At 41.9% G+C, this 20,329-nt stretch overlaps 2 protein-coding genes across 2 annotated transcripts in view; one reads left to right on the top strand and one right to left on the bottom strand.

The window, feature by feature from the left end:
• The window catches only part of qng1 (Q-nucleotide N-glycosylase 1), a 33,580-nt gene extending 13,475 nt beyond the window's left edge, over positions 1-20,105 (bottom strand). The window contains exons 1-3 of the mRNA XM_072433600.1: positions 20,089-20,105; positions 10,553-10,760; positions 8,369-8,512 (exon numbers count right to left, since the gene is read on the bottom strand). Coding sequence (XP_072289701.1) covers positions 8,369-8,512; positions 10,553-10,745 — 337 coding nt within the window. The 5' untranslated portion in view covers positions 10,746-10,760; positions 20,089-20,105. The remainder of the gene's footprint in view (positions 1-8,368; positions 8,513-10,552; positions 10,761-20,088) is intronic.
• The window catches only part of rmi1 (RMI1, RecQ mediated genome instability 1, homolog (S. cerevisiae)), a 128,015-nt gene that overhangs the window by 71,125 nt on the left and 36,561 nt on the right, over positions 1-20,329 (top strand). The window lies entirely within an intron of this gene.

Raw genomic sequence — 20,329 nt, 5'->3', positions numbered from 1 at the left:
ATATCTGGTTTGGGCCTTACGCAGAGCCTGCTTATAGGACAGCAGGCAACTTTTCCATGCTTTTAGGGATTCTTCGGTGTGAGAGCGACGAAATAATCCCTCTAACTTTCTAACTCTTTGTTTATGTGAACGCAGTTCTTGGTTGTACCATGGGGAGGCGCGCTTTGGCCTAATGACCTTCTGTTTTAACGGCGCGACAACGTCAAGAGCAAACTTCAGAGAATTCATGGTCAAGTCGACACATTGATCACTTAAACTGGGACTAAAGCTGTTCTCAGCAGGATCACATGACATGTCACTGAATATTGGCTCTATTATTTCTTTGAATTTTGAGATAGATTTTTCAGATATTGTCCTTTTCATTATAACTTTATTTTGTGGGACTGGATGATCTTTAAGAATAAACTGAAAGGTAATTAGGAAATGATCTGACAATATAGGGTTTTGAGGGAGGACAATGAGGTCACTAATCTCTGTTCCATACGTTAGGACAAGATCCAGAGTGTTCTTGTGAGTGTGAGTCGGTTTATTTACATTCTGAGTGAAACCAATGCTGTCTAACAAGGCGCTGAAGGCATTACTGAGAGCGTCATCACTCATGTTCACGTGGATATTAAAGTCTCCAACTATAACTATTTTATCCCAGGCTAACACTAAGTTTGATATAAAGTCAGAAAACTCCGTTAAAAACTCTGAGTAGGGACCAGGAGGTCGGTAGATAACTATGAACAAAACTCCTTTTTGGTTTTTCATATTTGGACATGTGATTGACAGCATAAGGCTTTCAAATGAGTGAAATGCATTGTTAGTTTTAGGGCTCATGAGTAGGCTTGAGTGGGAGATCACTGCCACACCACCACCTCGGCCTGTGCTCCTGGCAGTCTGAAAGTTAACATGGGTGGGTGGGGTGGACTCATTTAGTCTGACGTAGTCGTCTTGTTGAAGCCACGTTTCAGTTAGAGCTAGAAGATCTATGTTATAGTCACTAATTAATTCATTAACTAAGAGCGATTTGGAGGAAATTGCTCTAATGTTTAGCAGTCCACATTTTACGTGTTTATTCATTTGTGTATTTGTGATTGTTATTTTCCTTAAGTTATTTGGTCTGACGCCTGAAATATTTTTTCTGAGATGTGACTTTTTGGCATTATTTGTACGAGGGACACGAGGGACACGAGGGACACACACAGTCTCTATCTGTCTTGAATCTGAACACTTCACAGGTAACAGAACGGGCGAGAGTTCAGCGACAGAGGAGCGTCTTGAACTGCTGCTCTGCACCTGGGGCTCATCCCTAGATGGTCACTTAACACGACTAAGACTATCGGTCAAATTCCGAACTAATAGGGATGTACCCTCCGAAGTCGGATGGATGCCATCCCTGCGTATGAGCCCGGGCTTTCCCCAAAACGCACTCCAGTTATCAATAAAGACAACGTTGTTTTGAGGGCACCATCTGGATAACCAGTTGTTGAATGCTGAGAGACGGCTGTACAATTCAGCATTGATCCGATTGGGCAGGGGACCAGAAAATATTACAGTGTCTGACATCGACTTCGCTAGGTCACACACCGCGGCTACTTGAACTTTGAGCACCTCTGATTGTCTCCGCCGGGCGTCGTTACCGCCTGCGTGAATCACGACTCGCCGGAAACGGGTCCTGCTCCGCTTTAAGATCCTAAGGTTTCCTTCGATGTCACCCATTCTGGCCCCCGGGTAACACCTAACGCTAGCAGCTGGCAGCTTCACGTCTCTAACAATAGAACTCCCGATTACAAGAGTTTCTCTAGTGTGTTCAGCGGGCGTGTGATCGCTGAGGGGAGAAAACCTATTATAGACGTGAAGCTCACGGCGCTCTGAGGTTCGGCGTTTAGCGCCTTGTCCCCTCCGAACTGTCACAAAGTGGTCCCTATTCTGTTCCTGGTCTAGTCCCGGCTGCACGGGAGACGCTGAGGGGCTGAGCTCGGTCTTACTGCTACTGCTAATGCTAATGCTACGCCCTGCAGCGCGGTCCGGTAGCCCTCGCGCTAAAACCGAACTATAACTGGACTTAAGCTCCTCTAAACAGCAGATCCGCGCTTCTAACTCCGTAACCCTGGCCTCCAAAACTACCACTACACTGCACTTCACGCACCTATCATCAGAGAAGGAGCCAGGGTTCTGACTCGACATATGACAGCTCAAACAGGTAAAGGTAGATCCAGCCATGATGCTAGCGGCTAGGCTACGCTAGGCTAGTTCAGGCTGGAGCTAGAGAGTGAGGAGGGCTTTTAATCCACAAAATACTGAAAAGCGAGCGGCTTGAGGCTCCGGATTGTTTGCGGAGAAATCAAACGTTCACTTTCGTGTATATGATGCGTAAATAGTGTGTATAATTCGTGGATTAATCGGTAAAAGGCTCTAAGAACGAACAGCTCTGAAAACGCGACACACTCACCGGAAATGACGTCGCCGAACTCCACTGTCGTTGCGATGTGTCTTGGCTCTGAGTCCCCCGGCTCCGGCCCCGCCCCCCGGCCGGCGCCGTACCGCGTTTACACAAAGGAGGAACTCATGAAACTGCGGAGAACAGTCGTCATACCCGGAGATCGTCACGTTATCCCGGCGGACATCCTAAGGAAAACGCAACGAAGCAGACGGGCTGGACGTAAACTCCGAGAGAAGAGAGGAGAAAACAGGAAGTCGGTTCCCGCCGTAGTCATGGGTAACGTGAGGTCCCTTCAAAATAAAATGACGGAAATAGCGAGCCTCATGCGGTCCCAGAGGATTTATAGGGACAGCAGCGTCTTGATTTTCACAGAGACCTGGTTAACAGCAGAAATGCCAGACTCTATTGTAGGTTTGGACAATTTTCATCTGCTGCGGGCGGACAGAACGAGAGAATGCGGGAAGAAAAGAGGTGGAGGTCTGGCGGTGTATGTGAACACGAGCTGGTCCAAACCCGAACACTGCACAGTGAGGGAGCAGCTATGTAACAAGGATATTGAACTATTGGCTATTGGCATGAGGCCATATTATCTGCCCCGGGAGTTCTCACATGTGATTTTGATCGCAGTCTATGTGGCCCCGTCTGCCAATGCTGAAAATGCTTGTGAAGCACTGCTCTCCTGCACTTGTAGGCTGCAAACACAGCATCCACAGGCTCTCTTCCTCATCTCTGGTGACTTTAACCACGCTTCTCCCTGTTCTGTTCTACCAACATACACCCAGTATGTTACCTGCCCCACCAGAGAGAATAGAACATTGGACTTGTTTTTTGCCAACACCAAGGAGGCTTATTCCTCTTCCCCCCTCCCTCCCCTGGGCAGCTCGGACCACAACCTTGTACATCTGAGGCCTGTGTATGAACCCATCGTGCGCAGGCAGCCTGTGGTGTCCCGTGAGGTGAGGATGTGGTCTGCTGAGAGCGAGGAGGCTCTGAGGGACTGCTTCAGCACCACTGTCTGGACTGAGCTTTATGACCCACATGGGGAGGACATCAACACCATCACAGAGTGCATCACGGACTACATCAACTTCTGTTTTGAAAACATTGTTCCCTCCCGGACGGTGCGGTGTTTTCCAAACAACAAGCCATGGATTAACCATGAACTGAAGGCTCTGCTGAAGGAGAAGAAGAGAGCCTTCAGGTCAGGGAACAAGGAGGAGCTGAGGACTGTGCAGAAGGAGCTGAGGAGGAAGATCAGGCAGGCTGAGGCCGGCTACAAGAGGAGGATGGAGGAGCAGCTGCAGCAAAAGAACATTCAGGGAGTGTGGAGGAGCCTGAAAACCATCTCGGGCTTCAAAATCCCCCCTGCCCAGACAGAGGGGGATCTACAGTGGGTGAATGATTTAAATGCTCACTTCTTGAGGTTTGATCGGTCACCCGCCCCTCCCCCTGCACAGCTGCATGCTCCCTCTTCCACAGCTGGACAATGCCCTGCATCTGTTCCTCTTTGCTTATCTGCCCCGGACCATCAGCTCCCCACTTCGCCTGGACTCACCCATCCCCCCATCTGTTCTTTTCTTCTGTATCTACCTGCGTTGCACCAATGAAATTTCCCCATGTGGGACAATAAAGGAATATCTTATCTTATCTTATCTTAAGCGTCAGTTCTGTCTGTCTAAAACACGCTACATCTACTGTTACACGCTCCCGCCGCGTCTCCCCCCCCAGTGCAATATATTTCATTTAGAAATCCGTAAACCAAGTAATAAAATAGCTGCGGCCTAATTTGAGCTGTTTTTTGTGTCAAACGCAAATTATTAAAAGTCTGAGTAGTTACCACAAAGCCGAGGAATCTGTCAAAATTTCAAACTTACATTTCTTACTTTCAGAACTGTTGAGCTCCATTGACATCGGAAAATGGACAAAGACAAGGAGCGGGATCATGTCTTGGCTCAGACGATGGCTCTCTCTGTGTATCGTGTGCGAGAGGGCTTTGGCGTCTCCTTATCCCGCTTTACTAGATGTGTGAAATGATCGAAAATGACCTTGTTTATGTATTTTAGGACATTTACTGAATTTAATTGAGACTGCTGCATCAAACGAATGCACGCATATGGAAACAGTTGCAGTCTATAGTATGCAGTTTGAGTTTTATACGCATCTACAAAGAATCATTTCATCCTTCAATAATCTCCGGGCGCATAGAGCGAAAGGCGAGTGCTCTGATTGGCCGAGCGTGCCAAGTAGACCCCGCCTTTTAGATCGGCATATTTGCACTCCTTATGTCTAGAATTAGTGCGTGTATTTTGTGCAAGATCAGGACCACTATCTAAAACAGAATCTAAAATGCAATAAATAATAATAATAATAATAAATATAGCTGCAAGCGGCAATGATCGGCCCTCGCCATGCCGCCGCCACGCCGCAAGAGGAGGGGGCGCTAACGCGCCCCAATTGTCCTTTTATTACATCTACTGCTGAATCTGTGACGCTGTCACATCTTCTCCCCTTTGTTTTACCATCAAAAAGCAATTTTATTTTGAATTCTTGGCAAAATGTGCAGCTTTGCCGCACAGACACCGTGACTCTTAGAATAAAAATGTGGATAACTTTTGAAGATGAGTCTCACCAAATTTCAGGTTAATATGTCTAACGCCCTAAGAGGAGTTTGTGAAAGTCTAAAGTGTAAACATGTTCTGGCGATTTCCCCATTGGAATAACATGGGAGGTTTTGGTCATCGCTACGGCAAAGCCATAACAATTATGACATCAAATTTCATATAATTTCGCAAAAGTAAATATTTAACCTCCATATAAAATCTGTAGGGGGCGCTGTGGCTCCAAATTAATTTATTTCACTTCAAGTAGGTTTAGGGCAAAGAGTTTAACAACTGATTCTAATTTGACGCAATTCAGACTTTATCTGCGCAAACGGCAGAAATGTTACATTTGGGAGATTTCTGAAATTCTTGCTACAGTTTGCGGCTTTGCCGCACAGAGACCGTGACAGGTATCAATGTAATTTGGATAACTTTTGATGTCCCACTCCTCAGTAGCATTTTCACCAAATTTCAGCTTTTTAGGGCCAACGCCCTGGGAGGAGTTCGTAAAAGTACGACGTTTGGAAAAACTCCGAAGTCATGTTTAGCCATTTTTGAAGCAATATGGCCGACATTTGGTTGGGCGGACGGCGTTGCCGTAATAATATTTTTTACTTCTCTTGTCACCATCTACCTCGCCAAATTTCATGATTCTACGATCCGATTTTTTTTGGGTCATTTCTCTATGCATTTTTGGTACATTTGGGGGCGCTGACGCGCCATTTTTTTAATTTTAGAAAAAGGAAATAGCCAGAATGTAGAGAGGCACGATTTTTAGAGGTGTGCTAATTTTTGTGACTTTTCGTCAATGTTCACTGGGTGAAAAATAGGGGGGTTGGTCCCGAGAAGAAGAAGAAGAAAGAAAGAATAATATTCCGCTGCGAAAACAATGTTCCCATTTTTCAAATATCATAAACTATACATTTTCGATGGTGTGGGTCCCTGGTCACTGACGGGTACTTTCGTTAATTTTGAGTGGGCTCCGCCCACTTTGTGTTTTTGGCCCTCTATACAGTAATAATGTTCAATTTTTGCATTACATGCTTATATGCACGGAACATGCAAGAGATGGGGAACGTATTCGTGAGCTACTTAGTGCAAATGAGTGCTTTATATGGGGATGACGACCGTGAAGCGGTCGTCATCCCAATGTAAAGTGCTCGTTTAGTGCGCACTTTTGCACGGGCTTTGCCCGTTTACAACGGTAATGTTCCATTTTCCTACTACTAATTAGTATGCACGGGGCGTGCGTGAGTGAAGGAGTGCGTTAGTGAGTGTTTGGAAGTGCGCACTTTCGCACGGCCTTCGAGATTAATAGGCCTCTCGCCAGCTTGTGGCGCTCGGGCCTAATAATGCATTTAACAAATTACAAAGACGGCAACTAATTAAAAGTCCTTCACAAACATCCAAATCTCACAAAAGAAATGTACAAAAGAAAATAAATCTGCTATTCCTGTAGTTTAGTTGCCTGACCCGCCAGCCCCGCCCACATTCTGTTCGAATGCGTAAGGGTCTGGAATCGGAGTCAGAGCCAATGAAATCGTCGGTCATCCATTTACCGATCCAATCCCAGTCGGAGGTTTTAACGCGTCACATTGAGATACGGAAGTAGCTCTTCACCCCCGTTCCAAAACATTCAAGATGGCGGACCCTGCTCGTGACCCGGCTCGTGACCCGGCTCGTGACCCGGCCCGTGACCCGGCTCGTGACCGAGTGTTTACTTCTGCTCTCGTTTGAACGATCAGGAAAGTCCGTTCTACTCGCCGTGATGAACGTAAGTTAGATGCGGTTATACGAAGGGCGTCATCGCGATTCAGGAGAGATTTTCTGCGTTCGGGGACGGATAACGTGGAACACGCCTTGTTGACACGGGCTACGTAATATCCGGTTCAGCGTGTCGCGTTTTTTGCGTCACTTCTGGGTTTATGTGATTGGCTCTGTCTCTGCTCTAAACTCCGCCCTAGAAATTGAACCTCAGCGGTCGAGCCCCAGAACCACACCCAGTTTTGATAAGTAATTTGCCAAAACGTGTTGGGAGTGTCTGGTCAGGCAAGTAGTTTAGAGCTCTACAAACATGACATACATGGGATATTTCAGTCTTTACTTAAATGTGTGCGTGTCCAGGACGTTCTAAAATAAAATATGTTCTTTGAGTAAGAATCCAATCATTAAAACATAAATTGCGAAATCGAATCGCAAATGTTTGTGAGAAGAACCGAAATGGGATCTTCTGCCATAAACCTGTCGAATCCGGCTCCTAAGTGAAGCCTCTGAAAACACGGAGCTGTTGAGAGCGCCCTCCACAGGCCGCCTCGTTATAGCGTTATCCTTTCCATAATAACGTATAACTCAGCGGCGGTCTTTTCTCGAGCGCGGCGACGCATCGTGGCCGCGGCGCTAACAAACGAGATTCGCTCCGCAGCAGCTTCCGCCGTTTTTCCGGGAGAATCTCTGGTAATTACCGAGACGGCGGCGTCCACAAAGAGAAAGCACTATTCCATACGAGCGATAATTGATACATATCCGGAGTCATTCAAACTAATTATGAATGATTCGCGGATGCACGCCGCGCCGCCAGCAATTTCGGCCGCGCTGGATGTTCAAGCAAAAGGGCACACGCGCCATAATTGGCAATGCACAATAAAAGCGTACGAAACAGAGGCCGATGTGTACAGCGACGGGAGGAAAGCATTTCAAAATAATAGGTTCAATTTGACATGCTCCTGTTTTCCAGATGAAGGGCAGGGGGCGATATTTACTAATGGAAGATTAAGCATTTTAAAAACAGAATTACGCAGAGAGTTTGTTTTGGGAAGGTTCTAGGGTAATACATGATTCATCTTACAACTTTAAGTGATTGCATAATAACTGTAATGAAAATCACCATAAGTTAAAGTGCATTGATGGAGGTTTTCGACGCGTGTGTATCAGGAAAACAAACTATGGTGGACACTAGGACGTCCCAGATGGATCAACAACACGTGGTAAGACTTTAAATTAGAGCTGGCCGATACACAGCTCACAATAGTACTACCGTATTCTTCGGAGTGTAAGTCGCATTTTCGTAGTTTTTTAGGGTGCAACTTATACTCCAGTGCGACTTGTATATGTTTTTTTACTGGGCTGGTGCGACTTATACTCCGGAAAATATGGTACTACTAATAATAATCACCATTTTGCCATTTCATGAGATATATGACATATTTCATTTTTTTCTTCCTCTAAACAAGCAACAAAACGCAGCGTTGTCACAAAATACTGTTGTAAAATACTGTCGGTGATATTTGTGCACATCCCTGCCTTAAAGGTACATGATGTAGTACAGCGTGCGTAGCGGTACCTTCATCCATGGCCCTGGTGATGGCGGCACACAGCGTCATGTAGCCGGTGTAGGTGCACCCCCTGTGGGTGACCTCGCACTGTTGCGAGTCAGAGTCCGGCCAAAAGGAGAAGTTCATGGTGTCCACCACAAACACCCAGTTTACTGCCTGGAGACAAAAGAACACGCATTCAACAATTACACGCACGGCACGAGGACTTTAGAGCCGTGATTCTGCCAGGATACAGGGACCATTAAGGGAACCAGACATGTAAAGAGGGATGAAACGGGGAGAGAGAGTGCATTCACCTTATTCCAGAAGTACTACAAACGGTAATCCAGCTTTTGTTCAAATCTGTTGGTCTAAACGGGGCAAGAGTTCCCTTAACAACGGGCATTTTGAAGGTTTTAGAAAGAAGATGGTGAAGAGGCCATATTTCGACATGGTATTTTTATGAAGAAGGCCCCGAAGCAGAAGCCACAAATGTTGAACCGGATCATTCACACTAAAAAAGGGAAATATTATGCTTTTTTTTTGTATTTGTGAAAATCTGTCACACACTGTAGTTTGGCGGCGCTTTTCAGATTCGAGAATGTGACGACGCGATGCTCTCAGAGGCAGGAAAAAGCGCCAAATGTTACAAATGTACAGAATCCGAAAAAAATGACTAGATGTCTTGATACGGCAATAACAGGGTGGGATTTTTGGGCACGGGACAGGAGAGCGATGGGACAGTGGGACGGGAGTGACTTGAAGGTGTGATCATTTCAACTCTGCGGCCGTTTATAGGTCCAGTAGATCCAGAGCTCTTAACGGCGAACGGCGGGGTCAAAAGCGCAGGATTCCCGCCCGTTCTCCACCTCCATTTCAAATCGCGGGCTCTTAAAGGAGTTTTGGAACGTGAACTCGACCCATCGGAGGAGCTACATTTCCCCCCGCGTGTGCAAAAGCATTTCAGACAGTTACGTCAGAAAGCACAAAGCTGCCGGTGCGGGATGGTCAAACTGGTGCCCGGGTTTTGATGTCAGGAGGCTTTTGGGCCGACTTTACTTTTATTTTTTGGGACATTTTCAAATCGACTAATGAAAGAACGATGATGATTTAAACTGAGGGAAATTCCCACCAAATAATCCGTCATTCATCCAGAAACGTTCAAAGTTTAGTCTTCTGGACAGTGTTTTAGAATTCAAGACTCCATTTGCAATGTTCAAATGACCATCTTTAGGCCCTTTAACTACGGTGGCATTATAGTTACAATAGTACGTTTTGGCGTGTCCACACAGAGGGGTCCCCGGGGCCTTTCCTGTTGGCACTCGGACTTAGTGCGTTATAAAGAAATATACTTTTGAAAACACAAACGCAGAGCAAGTGTAAGAGTAATAGTCAGCATTTTATTTTTTATCTACTTGTACAGAGATGTATTGTATTATTTTAAAGACTTTTTGTATCTCAACTCTATTTAAAGTATATCTAATATTCTAGTTACGTTTATTTAATTCTTTATTTTTCTTTTTTAGTACTGTGCGACACTGAGAGACGAGTACATAAAGGTTCTTTTAGCTTCTGGACACTTGCCCGGTCAGAGGTGGGCGTGGACACTTGCCCGGTCAGAGGTGGGCGTGGACACTTGCCCGGTCAGAAGTGAGCATGGACTCTTGCCCGGTCAGAGGCGGGCGTGGACTCTTGCCCGGTGAGAGGCGGGCGTGGACTCTTGCCCGGTCAGAGGTGGGGGGCGTGGACTCTTGCCCGGTCAGAGGCGGGGAGTGGACACTTGCCCGGTCAGAGGTGGGCGTGGACACTTGCCCGGTCAGAGGCGGGCATGGACACTTGCCCGGGGCGTGGACACTTGCCCGGTCAGAGGTGGGCGTGGACACTTGCCCGGTCAGAGGCGGGCATGGACACTTGCCCGGTCAGAGGCGGGCATGGACACTTGCCCGGGGCGTGGACACTTGCCCGGTCAGAGGTGGGCGTGGACACTTGCCCGGTCAGAGGTGGGCGTGGACACTTGCCCGGTCAGAGGCGGGCATGGACACTTGCCCGGGGCGTGGACACTTGCCCGGTCAGAGGCGGGGCGTGGACACTTGCCCGGTCAGAGGTGGGCGTGGACACTTGCCCGGTCAGAGGCGGGCATGGACACTTGCCCGGGGCGTGGACACTTGCCCGGTCAGGCGCCTTGCATGGACACTTGCCTGGGGCGTGGACACTTGCCTGGTCAGAGGTGGGCTCCGGGGCCAGTGGATTGGCCTTCTTCCAGCCGTCTGCGCTCAGCTCTTCAGAGTTCCTCAGTCCGTAGAGCATCTCCGCCACCTTCTCCGCCCCCTCCTCCTCCACCCGCACATCCACACTCCGCTCTGCCACGTACTGCCCGGACTCACGCGGGCTCAGCGGGGGCTCCATCTCCGACGCCACAATCTGCAGAGAGTGGATTTCAGTTTGGGGCTATTTAGAGGGACGGAGCAGAGCAAACGAAGACAAAACGCATGTGCTGAAATGTGATGAAGAACAACAGTGATGAAGAACAACAGTGATGAAGAACAACAACTGTGATGAAGAACAACAACTGTGATGAAGAAGAACAACAACAGTGATGAAGAAGAACAACAACTGTGATGAAGAACAACAACTGTGATGAAGAACAACTGTGATGAAGAACAACTGTGATGAAGAACAACAACTGTGATGAAGAAGAACAACAACTGTGATGAAGAACAACAACTGTGATGAAGAACAACAACCGTGATGAAGAACAACTGTGATGAAGAAGAACAACTGTGATGAAGAAGAACAACAACTGTGATGAAGAAGAACTGTGATGAAGAAGAACAACTGTGATGAAGAACAACAACAACAACAACTGTGATGAAGAACAACAACTGTGATGAAGAAGAACTGTGATGAAGAACAACTGTGATGAAGAAGAACAACTGTGATGAAAAACAACAACTGTGATGAAAAACAACTGTGATGAAGAAGAACAACAACAGTGATGAAAAACAACAACTGTGATGAAGAAGAACAACTGTGATGAAAAACAACAACTGTGATGAAAAACAACTGTGATGAAGAAGAACAACAACAGTGATGAAGAAGAACAACAACTGTGATGAAGAACAACAACTGTGATGAAAAACAACAACTGTGATGAAAATCAACAACTGTGATGAAAAACAACAACTGTGATGAAGAACAACTGTGATGAAGAACAACAACTGTGATGAAGAACAACAACAACTGTGATGAAGAAGAACAACTGTGATGAAGAACAACAACTGTGATGAAGAACAACTGTGATGAAGAACAACAACAACTGTGATGAAGAACAACAACTGTGATGAAGAACAACAACAACAACAACTGTGATGAAGAACAACAACTGTGATGAAGAAGAACTGTGATGAAGAACAACAACTGTGATGAAGAACAACAACAACTGTGATGAAGAAGAACTGTGATGAAGAACAAAAACTGTGATGAAGAACAACAACAACTGTGATGAAGAAGAACAACTGTGATGAAGAACAACAACAACTGTGATGAAGAAGAACAACTGTGATGAAGAACAACAACAACTGTGATGAAGAAGAACAACTGTGATGAAGAACAACAACAACTGTGATGAAGAAGAACTGTGATGAAGAACAACAACTGTGATGAAGAACAACAACAACTGTGATGAAGAAGAACAACTGTGATGAAGAACAACAACAACTGTAATGAAGAAGAACAACTGTGATGAAGAACAACAACAACAACTGTGATGAAGAACAACAACTGTGATGAAGAACAACTGTGATGAAAAACAACAACTGTGATGAAAAACAACTGTGATGAAGAACAACAACTGTGATGAAGAAGAACAACAACTGTGATGAAGAAGAACAACAACTGTGATGAAGAAGAACTGTGATGAAAAACAACTGTGATGAAGAAGAACAACAACAGTGATGAAGAAGAACAACAACAGTGATGAAGAAGAACAACAACTGTGATGAAGAACAACAACTGTGATGAAGAACAACAACTGTGATGAAAAACAACAACTGTGATGAAGAACAACTGTGACGAAGAAGAACAACAACAGTGATGAAGAAGAACAACAACAGTGATGAAGACGAACAACAACTGTGATGAAGAACAACAACTGTGATGATGAAGAACAACAACAGTGATGAAGAAGAACAACAACTGTGATGAAGAACAACAACAGTGATGAAGAAGAACAACAACTGTGATGAAAAACAACAACTGTGATGAAGAAGAAGAAGAAGAAGAAGAAGAAGAAGAACAACAACAACAACCGTGATGAAGAACAACTGTGACGAAGAACAACAACTGTGATGAAGAAGAACAACAACAGTGATGAAGAAGAACAACAACTGTGATGAAGAAGAACAACAACAGTGATGAAGAACAACAAATGTGATGAAGAACAACTGTGATGAAGAACAACAACAACAACTGTGATGAAGAACAACAACAACAACTGTGATGAAGAACAACAACAACAACAACTGTGATGAAGAAGAACAACAACTGTGATGAAGAAGAACAACTGTGATAAAAAGAACAACTGTGATGAAGAACAACCGATGTGATGAAGAACAACAACAACAACTGTGATGAAGAACAACAACTGTGATGAAAAACAACAACTGTGATGATGAAGAAGAACAACAACTGTGATGAAGAACAACTGTGATGAAAAACAACAACTGTGATGAAGAAGAACAACTGTGATGAAAAACAACAACTGTGATGAAAAACAACTGTGATGAAGAAGAACAACACCTGTGATGAAGAAGAACAACACCTGTGATGAAGAACAACAACTGTGATGAAAAACAACAACTGTGATGAAAAACAACAACTGTGATGAAAAACAACAACTGTGATGAAAAACAACAACTGTGATGAAGAAGAAGAAGAAGAAGAAGAACAACAACAACAACCGTGATGAAGAACAACTGTGATGAAGAACAACAACTGTGATGAAGAACAACAACAGTGATGAAGAAGAACAACAACTGTGATGAAGAACAACTGTGATGAAGAACAACTGTGATGAAGAACAACAACTGTGATGAAGAACAACAACAACTGTGATGAAGAACAACAACTGTGATGAAGAACAACTGTGATGAAGAAGAACAACTGTGATGAAGAACAACAACAACAACAACAACTGTGATGAAGAACAACAACTGTAATGAAGAAGAACTGTGATGAAGAAGAACTGTGATGAAGAACAACAACAACTGTGATGAAGAAGAACTGTGATGAAGAACAACAACTGTGATGAAGAACAACAACAACTGTGATGAAGAAGAACAACTGTGATGAAGAACAACAACTGTGATGAAAAACAACAACTGTGATGAAGAACAACTGTGATGAAGAACAACAACTGTGACGAAGAAGAACAACAACAGTGATGAAGAAGAACAACAACAGTGATGAAGAAGAACAACAACTGTGATGAAGAACAACAACTGTGATGATGAAGAACAACAACAGTGATGAAGAAGAACAACAACTGTGATGAAGAACAACAACTGTGATGAAAAACAACAACTGTGATGAAGAAGAAGAAGAAGAACAACAACAAAAACAACCGTGATGAAGAAGAACAACTGTGATGAAGAAGAACAACTGTGATGAAGAACAACAACAACAACTGTGATGAAGAACAACTGTGATGAAAAACAACAACTGTGATGAAGAAGAACAACAACTGTGATGAAGAACAACAACTGTGATGAAAAACAACTGTGATGAAGAACAACAACTGTGATGAAGAAGAACAACAACTGTGATGAAGAACAACAACTGTGATGAAGAACAACAACTGTGATGAAAAACAACTGTGATGAAGAACAACAACTGTGACGAAGAAGAACAACAACTGTGATGAAGAACAACAACTGTGATGAAGAACAACAACTGTGATGAAAAACAACTGTGATGAAGAACAACAACTGTGATGAAGAAGAACAACAACAGTGATGAAGAAGAACAACAACAGTGATGAAGAAGAACAACAACTGTGATGAAGAACAACAACTGTGATGATGAAGAACAACAACAGTGATGAAGAAGAACAACAACAGTGATGAAGAAGAACAACAACTGTGATGAAGAACAACAACTGTGATGAAGAAGAACAACAACAGTGATGAAGAAGAACAACAACTGTGATGAAGAACAACAACTGTGATGATGAAGAACAACAACAGTGATGAAGAAGAACAACAACTGTGATGAAGAACAACAACTGTGATGGAAAACAACAACTGTGATGAAGAAGAAGAAGAAGAAGAAGAAGAAGAAGAAGAAGAAGAAGAAGAAGAAGAAGAAGAAGAAGAAGAAGAAGAAGAAGAAGAAGAAGAACAACAACGACAACCGTGATGAAGAACAACTGTGATGAAGAACAACAACTGTGATGAAGAAAAACAACTGTGATGAAGAAGAACAACAACAGTGATGAAGAAGAACAACAACTGTGATGAAGAACAACAAATGTGATGAAGAACAACTGTGATGAAGAACAACAACAACAACTGTGATGAAGAACAACAACAACAACTGTGATGAAGAACAACAACAACAACAACAACTGTGATGAAGAAGAACAACTGTGATAAAAAAAAACAACTGTGATGAAGAACAAATGTGATGAAGAACAACAACAACAACTGTGATGAAGAACAACAACTGTGATGAAAAACAACAACTGTGATGATGAAGAAGAACAACTGTGATGAAGAACAACTGTGATGAAAAACAACAATGTGATGAAGAAGAACAACTGTGATGAAAAACAACAACTGTGATGAAGAAGAACAACTGTGATGAAAAACAACAACTGTGATGAAAAACAACTGTGATGAAGAAGAACAACAACTGTGATGAAGAACAACAACTGTGATGAAAAACAACAACTGTGATGAAAAACAACAACTGTGATGAAAAACAACAACTGTGATGAAGAAGAAGAAGAAGAAGAAGAAGAAGAAGAAGAAGAACAACAACAACAACAACAACAACAACAACAACAGCAACCGTGATGAAGAACAACTGTGATGAAGAACAACAACTGTGATGAAGAACAACAACAGTGATGAAGAAGAACAACAACTGTGATGAAGAACAACTGTGATGAAGAACAACTGTGATGAAGAACAACTGTGATGAAGAACAACAACTGTGATGAAGAACAACTGTGATGAAGAAGAACAACTGTGATGAAGAACAACAACAACAACAACTGTGATGAAGAACAACAACTGTGATGAAGAAGAACTGTGATGAAGAAGAACTGTGATGAAGAACAACAACTGTGATGAAGAACAACAACAACTGTGATGAAGAAGAACTGTGATGAAGAACAACAACTGTGATGAAGAACAACAACAACTGTGATGAAGAAGAACAACTGTGATGAAGAACAACAACTGTGATGAAGAAGAACAACAACTGTGATGAAGAACAACAACTGTGATGAAAAACAACTGTGATGAAAAACAACTGTGATGAAGAAGAACAACAACTGTGATGAAGAAGAACTGTGATGAAAAACAACTGTGATGAAGAAGAACAACAACAGTGATGAAGAAGAACAACAACTGTGATGAAAAACAACAACTGTGATGAAAAACAACAACTGTGACGAAGAAGAACAACAACAACAGTGATGAAGAAGAACAACAACAGTGATGAAGAAGAACAACAACTGTGATGAAGAACAACAACTGTGATGAAGAAGAACAACAACAGTGATGAAGAAGAACAACAACTGTGATGAAGAACAACAACTGTGATGATGAAGAACAACAACAGTGATGAAGAACAACTGTGATGAAGAACAACAACTGTGATGAAAAACAACAACTGTGATGAAGAACAACAACTGTGACGAAGAAGAACAACAACAGTGATGAAGAAGAACAACAACTGTGATGAAGAACAACAACTGTGATGAAGAAGAACAACAACAGTGATGAAGAAGAACAACAACTGTGATGAAGAACAACAACTGTGATGATGAAGAACAACAACAGTGATGAAGAACAACAACTGTGATGAAGAACAACAACCGTGATGAAGAACAACTGTGATGAAGAACAACAACTGTGATGAAGAACAACAACTGTGATGAAGAACAACAACTGTGATGAAGAAGAACAACAACTGTGATGAAGAACAACAAATGTGATGAAGAACAACTGTGATGAAGAACAACAACAACAACTGTGATGAAGAACAACAACAACAACTGTGATGAAGAAAAACAACAACAACAACTGTGATGAAGAAGAACAACTGTGATAAAAAAACAACAACTGTGATGAAGAACAAATGTGATGATGAAGAACAACAACAACAACTGTGATGAAGAACAACAACTGTGATGAAAAACAACAACTGTGATGATGAAGAAGAACAACAACTGTGATGAAGAAGAACAACTGTGATGAAGAAGAACAACTGTGATGAAGAACAACTGTGACGAAGAACAACTGTGATGAAGAACAACAACTGTGATGAAGAACAACAACTGTGATGAAGAACAACAAATGTGATGAAGAACAACAACTGTGATGAAGAACAACAAATGTGATGAAGAACAACAACTGTGATGATGAAGAACAACAACAACAACAACTGTGATGAAGAACAACAACTGTGATGAAGAACAACAAATGTGATGAAGAACAACTGTGATGATGAAGAACAACTGTGATGAAGAACAACTGTGACGAAGAACAACTGTGATGAAGAACAACAACTGTGATGAAGAACAACAACTGTGATGAAGAACAACAAATGTGATGAAGAACAACAACTGTGATGAAGAACAACAACTGTGATGATGAAGAACAACAACAACAACAACTGTGATGAAGAACAACAACTGTGATGAAGAACAACAAATGTGATGAAGAACAACAACTGTGATGATGAAGAACAACAACAACAACAACTGTGATGAAGAAGAACAACAACTGTGATGAAGAGCAACTGTGATGAAGAACAACAACAACTGTGATGAAGAACAACAAATGTGATGAAGAACAACAACTGTGACGAAGAACAGCAACTGTGATGAGGAACAACAACTGTGATGAAGAAAAACAACAACAACTGTGATATGATGTGCCTTCAGTATATGACTGCTAAAGCCATCTAAACCATTATTTACAGTATTTATGATGTATAATTGATTATTGCTGCAGGAATAAATGTGTTATTACCGTATTTTCCAAACTATAAGTCGCACTTTTTTTTCATAGTTTTGGCCAGGGTGCGACTTAAGACTTATATTTATACTTATATACTTATACTCCGGAGCGACTTATATGTGATATTATTTGTTATTTTCACACTTACAACCGTATTTCATACTCCAGTGCGACTTATATATGTTTTTTTTCTTCTCTATTATGCATTTTTTGGCTGGTGCGACTTATACTCCGGAAAATACGGTAATAGGAATCTTATCCATGCATGTATGTATCTATGCATCTATATATCTATACAAAAATAAATTGATTTGATTTGATTTGATATTTCTACAATACCAGTCAAAAGTCTGAACACACTTTTTTATTTTATAGTTTTTCTTATTTTTTGTTACTTTTACATTGTGGATTGTCACTAAATATGTCCAAACTATGAATAAAAACCATATGGAATAAGTGGAACGTACACACTAAAGCTGTGAACTAACTCTAAATATGATTCTTCACAATAACCACTCTTTGATCACTCTTGGTTACACAATGAACCAGACGAGGCTCATCTGTGAAGTGAAGAGACAACTGAATCTAAAATATGATGAAAACACATGATTTTACCTTTTACTTTGATGCACATATCCATCATATATTTCACGCAGTAAGTAGTAAACATAGTGACTGATAATCGATATTACATTTTGATATTTTCTCATCGTTCTCGTTCTTCATACGGTCCGGCCACAGCAGCAGTCACTGGGGGAAAACGTTAGTAAAACCTGGCACAAAATGCAACTTGTGTGATCATTTAAATACACCTGGTTACCATAGAAATACATCATAGACTTCCATAGGTTCTGACAGTCCTATAATCATGCATGGTGGGGTGCAGCCGCGTGCGAGTCCAAGTGCCCTTTTCAGAGCGCACCAATATAACACATGCTCGCCACATGGGAAGTGCCATTTTAGAAGTGATCAACCTTTATTAGCTCACTGCCGAGCTACAATCACCTTTTTATGCATGTTATTATGAAGAGACAATCTGCCAAGCCGGAGTAATGTTTAGTGTTAAATGAACATGAGAATTTAAATACATAAAAATATATGATAATGATAAAATAATATACAAAGTTGCTATTTTAGATTGGACTAACATGGGTGATTTCTCCCATTTTTCAACCTACAATAATCTCTTAGAAGGGACGTTAATAATCAATAATCGTGATAGTCTTCATGATTATATTGTGACCTAAAACATGATCATTGTGACAATTTTAAAAGAAAAATGAAGAGACCATTTCCAAACTAATTTATGTCTTTTTTAGTTCAATTAAAAGAAATGTGACGATTTTAGGTTGCTGTTTATGTCTAATTAATCATTCATAAAGTTCGATTTCATAAAGCGGGAGACATATTGAGCAGTAATGCCTTAGAAAACAAGAAGATTTAGGATTTCGTCGTCGTTTTGGTCGTTAATAATCGTGCATAATTGTTAAATCGCCATTTTCATTCCCACAATAATCATTACATTAAAATCGTGACATCACTCTCTCAGACAACAGTCATTTAAGTATTACTAGTAAAACCAGCTTGAACTGATCTAAACATGACATACATGTGCGTCTTTGTGCAAATAAGCTTAAACGTAGACGACGTATTTCTAAAATTCTAAAAAAAGTATCATGGGAATTAATACTTCTCGATACCCCGCTGAGTATTCTATCAGTATTTGAGTATTTGAGTATTCATCCGCCCTACACCATTAGACAGTACTTTTATCGAATCAAAAGCGCCATTTGTAATTATCAATTTATGTATTTATTTACTTACTGTTCAACTGAGAGTGACAGATACAGCAAACACAGATCTTATTCTGATGAAGTATCACTGTGAGTACAATTACACGGTCAGAAATAATCAGACAACTACAATAGTGAGTAGTTGTTTGTTTACAGCATAAAATAAATCTGATCATCACAAACACTTGGTCACGTGTCTGCTAAGAAATGGGTTTTTAGTGTTGTATTTGGAAGTGTAATTATAGTGCTATAAAATAAAGTTTTTTTCAATCGCATTTTCCCTTTATTGTCTACTCCTTTAATCAATTTTGTTTTTTAACATAATTTCCCTAGTAAAAAGCTCCACAGGTGTAACACTAAAAGAAAAATTATGTCAATCTGCCAAGCCCAGACATGTCCTTACTTCCAGCCAAACTAAACACACCTGAACAAATATTTTGCTTTTCAAATAAAATAGTCTTTAGACAGCCCATCCACACAAACCCAACTTAGAAACAACATTTAACACACTAAAAAACTAAATGTGACACGCCACTTCAGAGAGCAAAGTACAAAAACATTGCTACTACAAAGCTAATGAAGCTTAACCTGCTGCTAGCACTAACCATTTGCTACATATCTCTTTTTACAAACGCCTGACTGAAGCAATTTATGGTAATTTAAGGGTTTTATTCAGCATTTTGCATACGTTCGGTTGTGTTTACTTACCAAAACTTGTCACGTAAATATTATCCGCGTGCTTTTCCTTCCACTACCGGGTTTCCAAAACGGCGACCAATCAGATCGCGTCGTCTGCGATATCCACGGACCAATAGGATCACGCCCATAGGAGAACCCGGAAATGAGCTCCTCCGTTAGCTATTTAGTGTTTTTTTGCTCGTTTTTATGCAATTGCACGAGCGTTTTATTAACTATAACGATAAAGTAAATAAATGTGATAATAAATACA

The sequence above is a fragment of the Eucyclogobius newberryi genome, unplaced genomic scaffold, assembly GCF_026437365.1.
Source record: "Eucyclogobius newberryi isolate DKJ021-1_F unplaced genomic scaffold, fEucNew1.0.hap1 SCAF_6, whole genome shotgun sequence".
Classification (NCBI taxonomy): Eukaryota; Metazoa; Chordata; class Actinopteri; order Gobiiformes; family Gobiidae; genus Eucyclogobius; species Eucyclogobius newberryi.
Note: the sequence above shows the minus strand (reverse complement) of the source record. Positions and strands in the feature narration are given on the sequence as shown.